This window comes from Nelumbo nucifera, chromosome 4 (genome assembly GCF_055504915.1).
Source record: "Nelumbo nucifera cultivar China Antique chromosome 4, China Antique-T2T, whole genome shotgun sequence".
In the NCBI taxonomy this organism is placed as follows: Eukaryota; Viridiplantae; Streptophyta; class Magnoliopsida; order Proteales; family Nelumbonaceae; genus Nelumbo; species Nelumbo nucifera.
Genome location: NC_142652.1, coordinates 20,967,804 through 20,983,826, shown reverse-complemented (window position 1 = coordinate 20,983,826; position 16,023 = coordinate 20,967,804). Strand labels below are relative to the sequence as shown.

Below are 16,023 nucleotides of genomic sequence, written 5' to 3'. Positions count from 1 at the left end.
CTATAGGCCACCAAGGCAAGTACGCCGAAGTCATTTCATAAAACGAATTGAAGGACCGAAATGGTCAGTTCGGCAAAAAATATAGCTCGAAGACACTAGTACATGAACAAAAAGACATTTCATTTCAAAACAGATGTGTACATAAAAAAAAAGGAGACATTTCATTTCATTTCACAAGCCCGGGGCTACTTCATCGTTATTAGAAGCCACTCCGACAACGCCTGAAGGACCTGCCTCCCCCTCGGAGTCTGGTTCGGCATCCGCAGCATTAGCCATCTCCGGAGTGATGCGCGAAGTGGATATGGCGCTGGTATCGAGGTCGGGGTACGTATTCCGGATCATCCACCGACTTAGCTTGAAACCCCTCCTGTAGGAGTCTACCATCAGGTCATCGAAATCCGGCGAAGCAATGTAATCGCTGACAGCCTTCTTCTTCGCGTCTTCGATGCCTTGAGAGAAGATCTGAGTCCTCTCCCTGATATCCTCCTGAAGATACTCGACCTGGTGCTCCAGGTCCAGCTTCATTTCCGCCATGCGCTGCACCACCACTCCCATGGCCTCGGCATCCCTCTGAGACCTCGCCTGCCTAGACCGTGCACGGCGAGCAGCAGCAACAGCATCAGTAGCACGAGCATTCTCCTTGGCAGCTCGCGCCTGCCGCGAGCATTTCTCCACCTGGTTCGCCAAGGCGTGAATGGAGGAGTTCACCTATCAAAGGAAAACGAGATCAGAGAAACGAATAAGAGAATAGAAGCCGAGCTCTAAAGAAGGGATCACTTACCACCATGGCATGAGTAACGGCACGGCAGGCCACTTGGTGCAGAGGGAGATCGGTCCACGCCGCAACTTCCTCAGGAAACATCGCCTCCTTACTCCGTTGAAGAGCATGAACAGGCGACAGCACGCTCCTGAAGTCCCCCGGGGCCTCCGAGCCCGACGGACCAGCTCGCATATGAGCGGACTCGGAATAGGCGGGAGCCCCCGTGTGTGTGGTTTCGGCATAAGGAGCCCCCGCCGGCCCCTGCATAGGAGGAACCATCTCAGGCTCCTCTGCCGGATAATCCGGCACCTCGGGCTCCGTAGCTCGGGATGGCTTGACGCGAGCTCGCTTGGCCACCCGCTTTCTCCTCTTCATGCCCTCGAACAAGTGCCCACCTCGGGTCCCTCGAGAATCCATTGTACCTGCGAAAAGGAGTTCGGCATCAGTAAGACGTAAAAGAAGAGCAAGACAAGATCACTAGGGAAAGAACCTACCCGAACTCAGGCTCGCAGCAATAAGCTTGGCCTTTGTCAGATACCATTGGCAATCCAGCCCAAGCCGCGCCCATTGCCGGAGGCCCTTCGCCGTCTCCTCATCAAGTGTGATGCCGGAATCAGGAGCGGCCACCCCCCAGCCGGTCTGAAACGGCTACCCCATCGCACTTTGCACCCCGAAATAGTCCCGCTTCCACGTCGGGACCTTATTGGGGAGTCCGTGTAAGAGCTTGAAGCCCGGGCGAGGGGACAGGTAGTATGCCCGCCTACGCCCAGGAAGGGGACCCACTTGCTTTTTCAACATTAAGATAGAAGAAAAAATCTCCAGATCTAGAGGGAAGTTCTCGTCGCAAAATAAAGAGATCGTTCCCACTAAGTTCCTAATAGAGTTCAGGTGAAGCTGACCAACCGTCACACCGAAGTGGTTTAGGACCTCGACAAGAAGAGGGTGGAAGGGCAGTCGCAACCCCGCGGCGAGCTGTTCCCGGAAAATCACCATCTCATCAGGACCGTGTTCCCAAGGAAAGCTCCCCGTAGGGATAAAGTAACCGTACTCACTGGGCAAATTATAGTAGTCTACGAGGGTTTGAAGTTCCTCAAGCGTCATAGTCGAAGGGCCGAACTGATCTACAACCCGGCCACGACGGGAGGTGGATGCCGACCTACCCGAAGCACCTCGGGTGGTAGGCCCGACCCCTTCCTCAGGACCTACATCAGGCTCACTTGAACTACCGTGGGACGCAAACTGGTTCGTAGAACCCACATCAGACCTGCTTGAACAGTCTGAACCCTCCAAACCAGACATCGTGAAACGGAACGGGATTCCAAAAAACACTCACCCGGGAAGAAGACTGAAGCAGACCGCGAGAACTCGAACGAGCAAGAAGACCTGGGACGCGAGCTGAAAAGCCTGGACGCGAGCTGAAACTTAAGGCACGAGCTCAAGATGTATAACAGTAGCTAGGACGGGTCCCCCCCCCCGCGCACTATTTATATCCACAGCGTACGGAAAGCGACGGCCCAGATCGAAGCCAATCCAACGGCCCACAGCCGCGCTAAGCCGCACGTCTTCCAAGACCAATCGGCGCACGTCTTTCCGAAACTGATGGAACGTCGCGCACGTCTTGTCAGAGGACAGGTGTCGGCACGCGTCTTCCCGAAACTGACGGGGTAACGGCACATGTCTCCTCGCAATAAAAGCGTCTGCAGCGCAACTCCCGAACAACTGCCGTCACGACTCCCAAACGCGCGCCCTTTTTTGAAAATCAAATTAGAGCAAGCGCGCTCAGCACGGACCAAAACCCTCTTGCTACCTTGCAAACTCCCCGCGCCAAGACGGAACCGTTGTCGCAGGGAGTGGGGGGCAATTGATGAAGGGAAATTTGGCCCGACCTCGCGATCGCCCGACACGTGGCAAAGGCAAGCAGCTCGGACCGAGCCCGACAGTAGAGCACCCAAAGCGAACATCGGAAGCAAGTCCAAACTCACTACCGAGCCCGAACTCCAGACCGCTGTACTTAGTCCGAGCTCCTTGTTAAGAGCGAGCTCCCTGTCAAAGGTCCGAGCTCCCTAAAACCCGAGCTCCCTAAGTCCGAGCTCGGTACTAGGAGCCCGAGCTCCCTGATTAAGAGCGAGCTCCCTGTCAAAGGTCCGAGCTCCCTAAAACCTGAGCTCCCAAGTCCGAGCTCGGTACTAGGAGCCCAAGCTCCCTAGGAATCCGAGCTCCCTACTAGGAGCCCGAGCTCCCTGTTAAGAGCGAGCTCCCTGTTAAGGGTCCGAGCTCCCCAAGAACCCGAGCTCCCTAAAAACCGAGCTCCCTATTAAGAACAAACTCCTTATTGGGAGTCCGAGCTCCCCAAGAACCCGAGCTCCCTAAAAACCGAGCTCCCTATTAAGAACAAACTCCCTATTGGGAGTCCGAGCTCGCTATTAAGAGCGAGCTCCCTACCGAGAACCTGAGCTCCCTGCAAGGAGCACGAACTATACTGGGCCCCAAGCCTCACAAAGCTGACCCGTGACAGCTCGGAACACTCCAAACCGAACTCAAGGCACCTCGCTCGCCACTCCAACACTTCACTTCCAAAGCACCAGGCCAGCCAAACGTACCCGACACCAAGGACGTCTTTATCCAAGGGCGACGTACCTGACTGATTTGGGATCTGACGCCTGACAGCCGCATTTCAAACGGCTTCCTGCCACCGCCACCTACAACCGTCGTCACTAGCCGCAGAGACGGCTCCGACAAAAGGAACAGTGGCGGTTCTGTCCGAACAGAGGAAATGACACCCGAACTGGCAGGAGTTCAGAAGTAATCATGCCCGACCTGACGGAGGCCTGGAAGTGAGTGCGCGAGGTGGTTATAAAAGGCTTCTACCCCCCCAGGGATGAGGTATGCTAACTTTTGCGCTATCTGGTTATTCTTGCCTTTGACGGATTCTAACTTGAGCTTCGGAGCCCTTACGCCGGGTTCTCCCCGGAGCTTCTCTTCTCCTCCCGTTTCAGGTCCCTGTTACTCAGTTCAGAGGCAAGATCATCGACAGCTAAGACCGGTCAGATTGTGCATCATCAGATAGATATAGATAAAAAGTAAGGGAGAGGATAAATATGAATTAGAGATAATTTAGGAGAGAAACCCTCTACTAAATTAAAGATAATTTTGATGATAAATAGGAATTAAAAATAATTTTGGAGAAAGTGGGGAATAGTGGGGAAGATAGTTTAGGAGAAGAGGTTATTTAAGTTATTGGGAAAGTGCATTTCATTGGTTGTTTCGAAGATGACATGAATAAAAAATTCAATAAAGGAAAAAATTTTCTAGACTTCCTTATATATATTGGAATCGGATTAAATTCGATTTAATCTGAAAACCAAAATATTGGATTCGGATCATATTTGGACTTGGAATTTCAATAATCGGATCGGATTCGGAGGTAGCCGATTCCGATCCGAACCCTAATGAGAATAAAGGATATCTTTCAACTTCAAACCCAATTCTAGCCACCAGAGTCCCTCTCTCGCGCCATTCTATTCCATGGAGGCCCAACTTCAGGTTGAGGCATATGGGCTCGGGCCAGCCCATCCCAATTTCGTTGCTGCCCTACTGCTCCTTATATTGAGCCATTGAGGGAGACGAAACGACGACGAAGATTCGACATTCTTACGAGTTACGAAGGCGGAAGAGCGGTCCAGTCGTTTAAGGTTTTTTTTTTTTTTGGGCTTCAACTCGTCAAATCCATGGCGACAGCAGAATCCTTCAGAAAGTACAAGGAAGGTCAGGAACAAGTAACGGAGCGTCGTCCTATTATGCAGTGAGCCGAAGTGCTCACATCAGGTACGCTTCTCAAAAACAACAGAAATTCCTCCCACTTGACTACGACGTATTCTCTTTTTCCTCTTCTCCTGCTTTTGGATCGATCTTATTTCGTCGACTGTAAATTTTCATTGCTAATTTTGGAATGCTTCTAAACTGGGATCGTTGTTTACTTTGAGAAATTACTTTGGTTCGAAAGTTGGATCCGCATCTTGGGAATTGAAGAAGAAACATGCTAGTTGTTACTTGGTAGTACTGATGTATCTATCAATGCGTTGTTAGAGATGAGTTAGATGTTCAATTCTTTTCTTTATTCCTTTCGTCCTCCTACGCGGCTGGAGTTTGGAAAATAAATTAAAAAGAAAAGGAAGAGAGAATTGCAGGATTTATAGTTTTAGTGACTAGAGGAGAACATGCAAAATACCATTATATCATGTACGAATGTTATAAAACAGGTGAATAATTTGTTGTTTTTGTTTGCCTGTTTTCTTAGCACTGGCTGCAGTATCGGCGGCAAGATTTTCCCCAGTTTGTTAATTTAAGCCGGGATTTTGTAGTTTTTTTTTTTCTTTCTTTCTGAAATTGGCCAGTTTGGATATGGGTGCAACCTGGAAATCTAACAAAGTGATTCCTTTAATGCCATATTCAGTTTATCAAAGCATTTTATGAGCCTACTGCATATTTCAAGATGCTCACAGGCTCGGCCATTTTATGAAATTTAATTTTGGTATCTACATAGGATCGGATCTTCTAGTCAGATGGTTCAGTGAAAAAGGCTTAGTTACCAAGAAATCTTCCTCGTGGAAATTTGGTTTAGCGCCATGCTCCACACGTTTCTCTAGTTATTCTGTCAATAGACAGAATTTGATCTTAAAAAGCTCTGGTCATGTCCTTAGAATAAAACCTTCCTTTTGGAAAGTTTGAAATTAAAATATTGAATCAGCAGCTACCGTTGCTTACATAAAACACAAATAAAAAGTGGGGTACAGGGATGATTTTGAGTGGAGTTTGGAGAATTGAATAGGTGGCGAATCCAGAGTCTCCTACTTGGTGGACAGCTTGGATAGGTGATGTCATGCCTTCATGTGACAGAAATATGATAAATTGTATGGGGAAGTCCCCTACTTGGCTCAACTAGTGAGCCTTTTCCCATATACCTGCACACAATTTAATATGCTTGCACTAACATGAATTATTTGAGATAAGTATGTGGAAATGGATGAGTGGCAAGATTATAAAGGACAAAATCAGATGAGTGCATTAGTGAAGATTTAGGAGTAACTCCAGTTACTGACATGATGAGAAAGAGTTGACAGATGGTTTGTCATTTGCATAGATGACAAGTGATTGCACCAATGAGGTGAATTGTTGTGGTTTGAAGTGATAAAAGATATTTAAGGACTTGTAATTTGATGGAAAACATATTTATCAAAAAAAAAATTTGATGGAAAACATGGCTCTTGATAGAGCACCGGTACAGGATTCATGTTGCCTACCCTAGATAGTTGGGAATAAAGCTAGTTGAGCTTAGCACTAACATGAATTATTGAATTTAACTTAATTTTTATCATGCATAAAGAGAGACCAAAGCTTTGTTGCTTTTGCTACTTTCTTTTTTCCATGTGTATTTTTCTTCATTTCAGTTTTCTAAGAGTAAGAGAAAATTGTTCATAAAAATAAAAAAGAGATTACAATAAAAGGTGATAAGAAATCACTGAGAAAAGATTACAACAATAAATTACTATCACCCCACCCAAAAAGGTTTTGTTATCATTTATTGCAATTGTAGGTTGATTGTTTAACTATTTGTTAACACTGATAAAAAAAAACTATTTGTGGTTGACTATGATGTTGTTTGTCGTTATACTTCTTTTTTTTCAAGAAATGTTATAAAGTATAAACAATAAACAAATTATTCTCAAGGTTGAGTTTGGGAGTGGGAGAGTGTCAGAAAAAAGGTTAGTATGTAGGTTTTCTTGTTGATCCAAGATATGGACCCCTCTTTTGCCAAAAAGGACCCCTAAAAAATTAAAGAAATTTATATGCTCCTTTGATAAAAAAACTGATGTAACCGTTTTTGGTCACGCCGCATTTTTTCGTGATGTGTCAATTTTTTGGCTGAGTACCTCGTCATCTCGTCTGCTCCCAAGTGGCCTGTGACTCAAAGGCTGAAGTGGAGCTCCCTGGTGGCGAGCTGCCTGGTGGCGAGCTGCCTGTTGGCGAGCTACCTAGTGGCGAGCTGCCTGGTGCCGAGCTGCCTGGTGGTGAACTACCTTGATGAGCTACCTTGATGAGCTGCCTGGTGGTGAGCTACCTTGATGAGCTGCCTGGTAGTGAGCTACCTTGATGAGCTTCCTGGAGGTGAGCTACCTTGATGAGCTTTGTTGCTCTTTTAGAGGCCTGCAAGGAACCAAATGTCAGAGGACCCGGGGTGGCTAACCCGACGAGGTCACTTCGATGCCTAAGTTAGCACTTAGTGGAGAGCTGAGAATGATATTAGAGAATGAGAGAGCTAGAGAGCAGAGGTTACCCATCATCTTTCGCATACCTTCTCCCTTGGGGTGTGAGGTCTTTATATACTGGAGTCCTCGTGGGTTAGGTGGAGCAGTTCCTGGATTCCTGCTGTGATGGGACTTGCTTTCGTGTTAGGTGGGGATAAAGCCACCAACCGGTAAGGTTGCCCATTTCCGCCTGACTCGGGGAGTGGGTGAGCTAATATAGCCGTTACAAGTCACAATCTCGTAAAATGCGGGGTACGATGGTGAGCCCCTCGGGGTTGTCAGGTTGGCGCCTGTGTCAGGCCGCCAGGTCAGTGCCTGGGCCAGGTCGCGCTTGGGCCAGGCCGCCAGCTCGTGCCAGGGCCAGGTCGCGCCAGGGCCAGGCTGCCAACTCGTGCCAAGGCCAGTTCACGCCAGGGCCAGGCTGCCAACTCGTGCCAGGGCCAGGCTGCCAGCTCGTGCCAGGGCCAGGCTGCCAGCTCGTGCCAGGCTACGCCTGGTGGGACACCATCAACTTAGCAAAGGCAAGTTGTTGCCAAAGTGGTCTCGGGTGTCACCTAGTTGTTCTGAGGTGCCAGGCTACATAAGGGCGAGCTGCCTATAGCGAGCTGCCTGTGGCGAGCTGCCTGTGGCGAGCTGCCTGTGGCGAGCTGCCTGTGGCGAGCTGTCTGTAGCGAGCTGTCTGTGGCGAGCTGTCTGTGGCGAGCTGCCTGGTGGCGAGCTGCCTAGTTGTCAAGAGGCTGCACTTAGTTGTCATGAGGTGCCAGGTGCCATAATGTCATTGGAGGGCCAAATCCGCCCTCATCAAAAACCAATTTAAGAAATTTTGTAAAAAGGACCCTAAAAAATTAAAGAAATTTATATGCTCCTTGAGAAAAAAAACCAATTTAAGAAATTTAGTAAGACCCTTCCTAAATTTCCAAGAGCTATAATTATCTTTTCTAAAATTTTAGGAAGATATCATGTGGTACACATTTTCTTTTTCCATTTGTAATCTGTTAGTTACCAAAGAAGAAAAAGAAAAAACAACAGCTCACCCTCCATTTAAGCCTTTAGGCCAAGTGGCTGGATCACTGATTTCATCTCATTTAGATTTATTTTTTTGATCATTGCCTCTTTTAGATTTATTACTAAAGGAAAAGGTAGAAATTTAATCATCATCATTATCCAAGACCTATCCCAACCATATGGGTTTGGCTACATAAATCCTGTTTTGCCAGTCTGTTCTGTTTAATGCCATATCCATTGTTAAGAAAGATAAAAACTTAGTAGTCCATTAAAAACCAACTCTCTCAATATTACTACTAAAGAGCAAAATATAAAACTTGGAACTTGCCAAATAGACCCATGAATTCTCTTCCCTTTTGTACCTCTCTCCCCCTGGTATTTATCTTTCTTTTCTCAAAAAGAAAATGGATAAAAAAAAAAGAAAAAAATGGACACTTTCTTTCAATAATCATCACCATCACATCCCTTTTTCCCTCTTTAAAGAAGCATTGAGGCTTTCTTTGATATGGGGTGAAAAGGATAGTGGTTTTACTATTTCCTAGATTTTGTTGTTTGTTTCTGAAAATGGAGCCACATGGAAAATGTAGATTAATGGATCTTTTGCCACATTTTTTTGCTATATTCAAGCATTCTCTAATCTGCCGCGTGTGCAGGGGGGGGGAGCTGTTTAGGATTATAACTACTAGATAGTTAAGAGTACATATTCTACATACAGGTCGAAGTTAGACTTTTTACCAAATTTATGATTATATCTTTTAAGGAGAGACTCTACTATTGTATAAATTGCCTTATTTTCCTTTTTCTTCTTTACAGGCATTTGACTTTTTCTTTTATGAGATTTTCATTGATCCAATATTAAATTTTGAATCGTATTTGAGTTGAAAACTAGTAAAAAGAAAAATATAGATTGGTGGAAGCATGGCTGAGTACAGAAATTAAGTGGAATACAAAATGGGCCAAAAACAAAATTTAACTTTTAATTTTTTATTTACCACTACTTTTGGGTGGTTTTTCTGATTTTGTGGTGTTTCATTTTTTGATATACTGTGAATGATATAAACATGAAATATCTAGTATGATTTTGATAAGTGTTTTCTTACAATATCCCATTTAGTCAGTTACTTTCACTCTAAGAGAAATTCTGGTTCAGCCCTTATTTATACTTGCCATTTATTTGTTTTCTATGCTGTTGAATGATAAAAAAATGCTTTTCCTGTGTTGTATAAATAATTTGTGTTTGTCCATCTTTTACATTTTATCTTTTTTTTTTTTTTAATTTTTCAGCCAGTAGTTAGTGAATCAGAAGGCGGCTTGGATTCTAGAGTATGGGGTCCTAATTCTGATGGGGAGTTCTCTTGCAAGTTCTCCTTTCGTTCTCTGGTTGCCACCTCTTCTTATTCTTTCCCAGTCAAGGAAATCTGGTGTTCTCCCATTCCCCCTAAAATTAGTGCCTTCTGTTGGGAAGTGTTTCATGGAAGCATTAATACCTTTGATCTACTTCAAAGGAAGAGACCAAATTGGTGTTTGTCTCCCAACTGGTGTCTTCTTTGCAAGTTGAATGGTGAGACTGTGTTTCATCTTCTTATCTCTTGCCCATTTATTAGCTTTCTTTGGGATTGGTTTGCTTCTCTCTTTGGATGCAATTGGTTTTCTCCTGATAGGTTGGAGGGTTTGTTTAGCCCTACTACCATTAGCTGTACAAAAAAGAGAGGTAGGACTTTGTGGAGATGCACTAGAGCAGCACTAATTTGGACTATGTGGGAGGAAAGAAATGCAAGAGTTTTTGAAGGAACAAAGTAAGGAAGCCTTGGTTGAAATTATAACATTGAGAGTAGCTCATTGGGCAAAAAGTCTGAAGCTGTTTTTGAATTTCAAGATTGAAGATTTCTTCAGAGCTTGGGGTATCATTGCTGCATCCTCAACTACAAAACAAAGATCTATTGAGGTGTGGTCTCCTCCAATAAATGGTTGGAAGAAACTGAATTTTGATGGGAGCTGTTTGGGTAACCCAGGCCCCTCAGGTATTGGGGGAGTCATTAGGGATGAAGAAGGGAACATACTTGCTTATACTCCGGCCCTGTGGAGCAGGGTGATGTGGTAAGATCAGAGTTTTTGGCTTCAGTTTTTGGGGTTGAGAAGGCAAAACAACTGGGTATTAGTAGGTTGATTATTGAGGGAGATTCTAAAACTGTGGTTAAGTGGCTGGTTAAAGGGGAAGGGGTGGCATGGCATTTGAGGAATGAATTCAGAAAATTCAAATGACTGTCACAGGACATATTAACCCAAGTGAAATGGGTGAGGAGGACTGCTAATAGCTTGGCAGATAGCTTAGCCAAGCAAGGGGTACATAGAACACATATGTTTTGGGCTCAAATGTAGTACTGATTTGGAACAGCTTCTGTGTCTGGTTCCTTTCACAACTTGTTGTAATCATGTTTCTCTCATAATTAATGATTTTTTTTTCTATGTTGCTGATAAAAAAAGTACTTAGTGAATCAGTCTGTATGGCAGTGAACTGAGAAAGATTTCAGTGATTAGATTCCTTATTTGATCTTTTCTCTTTTATTTTCTCTTTCTCCCCCTGAGTTCTTAATTCAATCTGATTGAATAAATGATTGACCTACAAATCTTCCTAGGGTTATGCTAGCTATCGTGCATTTCTGCCACATCTAGGCAAAGTTAGAGTGTAGCTTTTACTCCTCCATCCATCTTTCTCTTTCTATCTGTCCATTATATGAAGGTTTAGTAGTTGGGTCAAGTAGGTAGCTTCTCTACATGACCTGTTATAGTTCTCACACATGGAAGCTTAACATGGCCAAACCAAGCTGTCTACCGAATAGGAGACCCTCTGGATTCACCACTTATTTAATTCTCCAATATGTATCAGCCCTTCACCCCACCTTTTATTTGTGTTTTTCACAAGCAATACCGACTGTTGAAGGTAATATCTTAATGTTAAACTTGCTGACCATGGGGCAAGGGCTATTGGAAATAGATTGGGCCCATTAATAGAGTCAGTAGGAGGAACTTGTTGGACAATTTTGAGCCCCAAATCAAATTTTTACATGGAAGTTTCCTTAATTGTTCAGTCTTATTTACTGAATAATCCGAGCAGCAAATCTGTTGTCATATATATGCAAGCATTTATGATCCCGTTTATAGAAATGTTGAGATGCTGGTGCACCTGCTTTAGTTTTCTCAATGCTAGTTTCTTGTTTTTGTTTTTCTCACAACCTGTTCGAACAAAAGAGATGTGAATTGGTGTTCTTTCTTACATGGAACCTGAAACATTAATTAGCTTTTGTAATATTGCAGGAACAAACCAAAAGCAGGGTAAGCTAAAAAAGGGAAAGAAGTTGTGGAAAATGGCTTCTTCTACCAACAATGAAGAGGCCTATAAGGAGATGAAGGATAGGGAGATTGACACAGAAAAGGAAAGGAACGGAAAACAAACCCAAGATGAGAATTTGGAGGTATCTGAGAAAGAGGGCACACCCTTGAATCTGACTCAAAAATCACCAACCAATGGACACTTCAATGAAGCTGTGCAAATAAAAGAGAGGCATCCTGCAGTGCGTCCAAAACAAAAGAAGAGAGAGAGGATAAAAAAGAATAAGTCTACTGCACCAAAAACCGATAGTTCACTTTCACCTCAAGAGAATGATGCTCTATGCAGCAGGGATCTAACTAATACTAAGCATCTTGAGAAAGAGCAGAAACTGCATATAAAAACTGATCTACTTCCAGAGGAGCTTACCATTTTGACAGACACTGCTGATACAAATTCAGGAAAGTACAACAAGCCTGATGAGAGTCAGAAAAGACTTAAAACCTACAAGAGGAGAAAAACATTTCGAACCTATCGGAGGAAGAACAAAATGCTGTTTGCTTCCTTACTCAATTACATGGAGCAAGCCATGGAGAAGAGTCCTAACAGCACAATACATGGTATACAAAACAGTTCAGTAGGAGAACTCTCTTCCAATGAACTAGACAATACATGCATGGAAGAGAATGAAGAGGCTGTAAATGAATTGGATAAGGCAATGGAAACATATCACATCTTCAATGAGGAAAAATTAGAGGCATCAACAACTGAATGCACTATGGAACAAACAATTCCTTCTTCATCTAATGTTGATGTTGTAGAACATCTCGTTCTGGTTGATGGTACCAACACAGAAGAAAGTTCTATGGAGATATTGCCTTCAAAAAGAGTACCAATTAGTCATGTTAAGAGAAAACTTCTTATTCTTGATCTAAATGGATTACTTGCTGATATTGTTAATTTTGTTCCAGATGGATATAAACCCGACAAGAAAGTCTCTAGAAAAGCACGTAAGAATTGATTGGTAATTTTATCTTTACTGTCATACTTGAAGATAACATTTCTATAATAACTTGTTAGTCTTAATGAGAATGCCTCTTTTGTTTCAGTTTTTAAAAGGCCCTTCTGTGATGATTTCCTGGAGTTCTGTTTTGGCGGATTTGATGTGGCCGTTTGGTCATCAAGAATAAAGTAATATTCAAAATATATCTTGACCAATGCTTTCACCTTTCCACTTTCTCTTTTGAAATATTGTTAATTTTTCTACTTTTGGCACTTTCTTCTGGGTGCTGGTGTCTTTTAAGACAGGGGGCTTTACTGATGGTGATGCTTGCCGTGTATTGATTATTTGCAGGAAAAATGTGGATACTGTAGTTGATTTTCTGATGGGAGAAATGAAACATAGACTACTATTTTGTTGGGTAAGATGTTTGAACACTTAATATGAAAATCCATTGTTTTATTTAGTTTTCCACTAAGCCTGTGTTAGCATATTTATTGACTGTCCTATATTTGTTAAGATGGACGTTTTTTGTTCATGGTTTGAATCTGTCATTATTAAATTAACTACAAAGTGCTCTGAAGTTGGTTATAAGTAACCACCCAATTACACTTATCAAATTTTACCTCTCTACATGAACCTGGGTAGTTGCTACTGGATTGCAATATGGATACAATAGTTCTAGTACCTTAATTGTAGTGATAACTGATTGATCTGCATGTATGTCAATGCTTGAGCTAGTCTTCTAATTAATCCTTTTAAAAACATCAGAAATGGTACAGGGCTGTACTGGTGACAAAACTATTGGTTATCCTTTGTGAAGTGGTTAGGTGATTGAATTGGCACACCTGCTATTTTGTTCATTGACCAAAATATTTGATTTTGAGCTTCTGAGTTTCTTTATGTGACACATAAGTTATTTCCCTAATTCAGTTCCTGATGGCTCAAGGCTGAGTTCATCTTCCAAAAACTATTTGACAGCTTATGACTTTTAAATTATCCATGGGATGCCAACTTCTTGAACTATTTCCTCGTGGATGAACTGCAGTTTTTTTCCTGTGTCCACATGTTTCAATTAGAATCTAGAAATTTGATGATAACCAAAAAGTAGACTTGGTTTCTGTTGCAGCCTCATTATTACTGAGCTGCTAGAAAGCCTCCAAACTAATCAAATAGAGTACTTGACCTGATATACTCTTAATTGCTGCAACCAATTGAAACTTTTGTCAAACTAATACTCTTAAATTGTTTGGTAAATCCATTAGCTACTTTTGGTTGCCTGTATGATTTCACAAATTCTGAATATTGGAGATTAATTTACATGATAGACTATGGTTGCTTTCTGCTGTACTTACTAGTTCCATGCAGGACCAATCCCACTGCACTGAAACGGGTTTCAATACTATAGAGAACAAGCACAAACCTTTGGTCTTAAAGGAGCTAAGGAAACTCTGGGATAAATATGATCCCCATCTTCCTTGGGAAAAGGGAGAATACAATGAGTCAAACACTTTGTTGCTGGATGATTCTCCTTATAAAGCCTTGCGTAATCCTGTAAGCCCTTTTCCTGTCCTTTGTTATCCTATTAATCTACTATTCCTTGTGTCATGTAAATTTTTGGATTCTGTCCTTATTTTTGTCTATTTTCTTCCTCTTTTCATTGTTTAGCCATACACAGCAATCTTCCCTAATACATACAGGTTTCAGGATACAGAAGATAATTCATTAGGTGAGATTTCCTCCTGCACTGTTTGCAAGTTTATTTTTTATTTTTTCCCTGAAAAAAATTGGTTTCATCATGGTAAAGAAGGACAGTCTTCCAACTATATGGTAATAATTCTGGCACATGTGGAGGGTAGTTTGAGCATGTAGATCCCACAAAAATCTCCTGGCTTGAGATTTTATCTGAATTTTTATATTATATATGTATAATGAATTCTTTTGAAGGGATTGGAAAATAATAGAAAAAAAAACAGATAAAACTGTGGGTAAATTGGATTCCTTGGACTTTTGGCACACCCAATTGGAATGATTCATTATCTTGCATGTGTGGCAGGTGTTGGATGGCTGTCTTTATTGTCCTTTTGACAATTTCTTAATTCTCTCTTTATTTCAGTTGATGAAATAAAGATAAGCACTACTCACTTGCAGTTTATGACAGGCCCGGGAGGTGATCTTCGAGTTTATCTGGAAGGATTAGCCATGGCTGAAGATGTTCAACAATATGTGAAGCACCATCCATTTGGTCAATGTCCCATCACAAACACAAATTCATATTGGCCCTTCTACCTTGAGATTATGGGCGCCGCACCACAACATGTGATATACCAATATCAACCTGATGACAATAGTTCTTTTCTCTCGATTCCCTCATCTTCAGTGGTGGGTTCCACAGATTAAGCTAGAGATAAAATTAGTTCCTATCAAATCATGTTTGCTTAAATGGCTTCGTAGGGAATGCAAATTAGCACCGATTAATATATATGTTTTGACCTGATTTCAAGATTCAAAGGTTGTTCCCTGTTCCCTGTACAGATTTCTGAAGAGGTTTATGAATTATCCAAGACCATTGCTCGTAAGTGCATGGTCACTGTGAGTCTTAGTTGCTATGTTAACTGGCAATCTGTTAGTCTTACAGGCCTGTGGCTGTGGAGGATGAGTTTGGATTTCATCACCAAGGGAAGAACAAATCTGTTGTATGTATAGAGTGGGCAGCTCTTGATTCTTGCATCCCAACCACCTGCTATTGGTAAGGTAGTCTGGATAGTGAGTTCCTTGGGAGATAAACTGAGGCTAATACCATACCATAATTTATGGAGCAATTAAGAAGCTTCTCCGCTTGTAACAGCAATTTTGGTTTATGATGAACTAGTAGCTTTTATATATTGGAAATGTATGATTTGTTATTTTCTAGGCCCCATTTCTTGCAAGTCTTTAGCACCATTTTTACATCAAACTGTAATTGAAAGGGTATATGACTAAACTGCAGACTGCAGGCCGCAGCTAAGTTTGTTCCCTGCGCTCGTTTTTTTATCTCACTTGTATCGCTCCAAGTCCAGGCTCCCACCCACACACGATGCACTTTTCACCGGTGCATTGGGACAATACAAGGTGTCCGTGGCTATTTGACGAGGGACTGAACTGCTTATTCAATCGAAACCCTATAACAAAAGAAGAAATCCAATCTGTATTGAGGAATATTGCTCAGGAACTAGAAACAGGATTCCTACTCGGGAACAGGGATTTTCTTGGAAATACAAACAGGTAGGAACAATGCCAAACGGTGCTCAATTATCTGGTCGAAACTTGGAACCATCATTGCTAAATAAGCGATAAAAGTCCATAAAATTTTCTGATTATTACGTTTATAGAACGTGGACTCTTCTCATCGGGCACCAGCTTTTGTTATAAAGGCGCAGTTTGGAAAGAGTACAAATATAAATATGTACAGGACAAAACCTCATATTTTGTATTATTTTGTACTATACATATTTGTGTTTGTACTTGGGTTTAGTGCCACTTTGGTCCCTTTGGTCCCTCAACTTTAAAATACAATAATTTAAATTAGTATCTGAACTTTCAAAGTATGCTAATTTAGTACCTATTGTTAATCAGTCATTAAGTG

General features: G+C 42.5%; 1 protein-coding gene across 6 annotated transcripts; it reads left to right on the top strand.

The window, feature by feature from the left end:
- Positions 1-4,390: 4,390 nt before the first annotated feature.
- On the top strand, positions 4,391-15,316 carry LOC104597923 (uncharacterized). Of its 6 annotated transcripts, none has more exons than XM_010259720.3 (9): positions 4,391-4,585; positions 11,386-12,018; positions 12,370-12,408; positions 12,508-12,589; positions 12,753-12,819; positions 13,767-13,952; positions 14,067-14,127; positions 14,560-14,780; positions 15,029-15,316. In XM_010259720.3, exons 2-9 carry the CDS (start codon positions 11,436-11,438, stop codon positions 15,149-15,151), a joined length of 1,362 nt encoding a protein of 453 aa, XP_010258022.1. In that variant the 5' UTR covers positions 4,391-4,585; positions 11,386-11,435; the 3' UTR covers positions 15,152-15,316. The 6 variants fall into 6 exon arrangements, with proteins under 6 accessions (XP_010258022.1, XP_010258021.1, XP_010258020.1 ...); XM_088903528.1 differs by lacking the exon at positions 4,391-4,585 and adding an exon at positions 4,881-5,019; XM_010259719.3 differs by having other exon boundaries at positions 11,386-12,408; positions 15,037-15,316.
- Positions 15,317-16,023: the final 707 nt, after the last annotated feature.

Bases quoted from the DNA above. Each gene is read 5' to 3' on its own strand.
- LOC104597923 (XM_088903526.1), top strand. From the start codon at position 4,998: ATGTACGAATGTTATAAAACAG. The intron at 13,953-14,066 runs GTAAGCCCTTTT...TTCATTGTTTAG, and splicing joins ATAAAGCCTTGCGTAATCCT to CCATACACAGCAATCTTCCC. The intron at 14,128-14,559 runs GTGAGATTTCCT...AGTTTATGACAG, and splicing joins TACAGAAGATAATTCATTAG to GCCCGGGAGGTGATCTTCGA.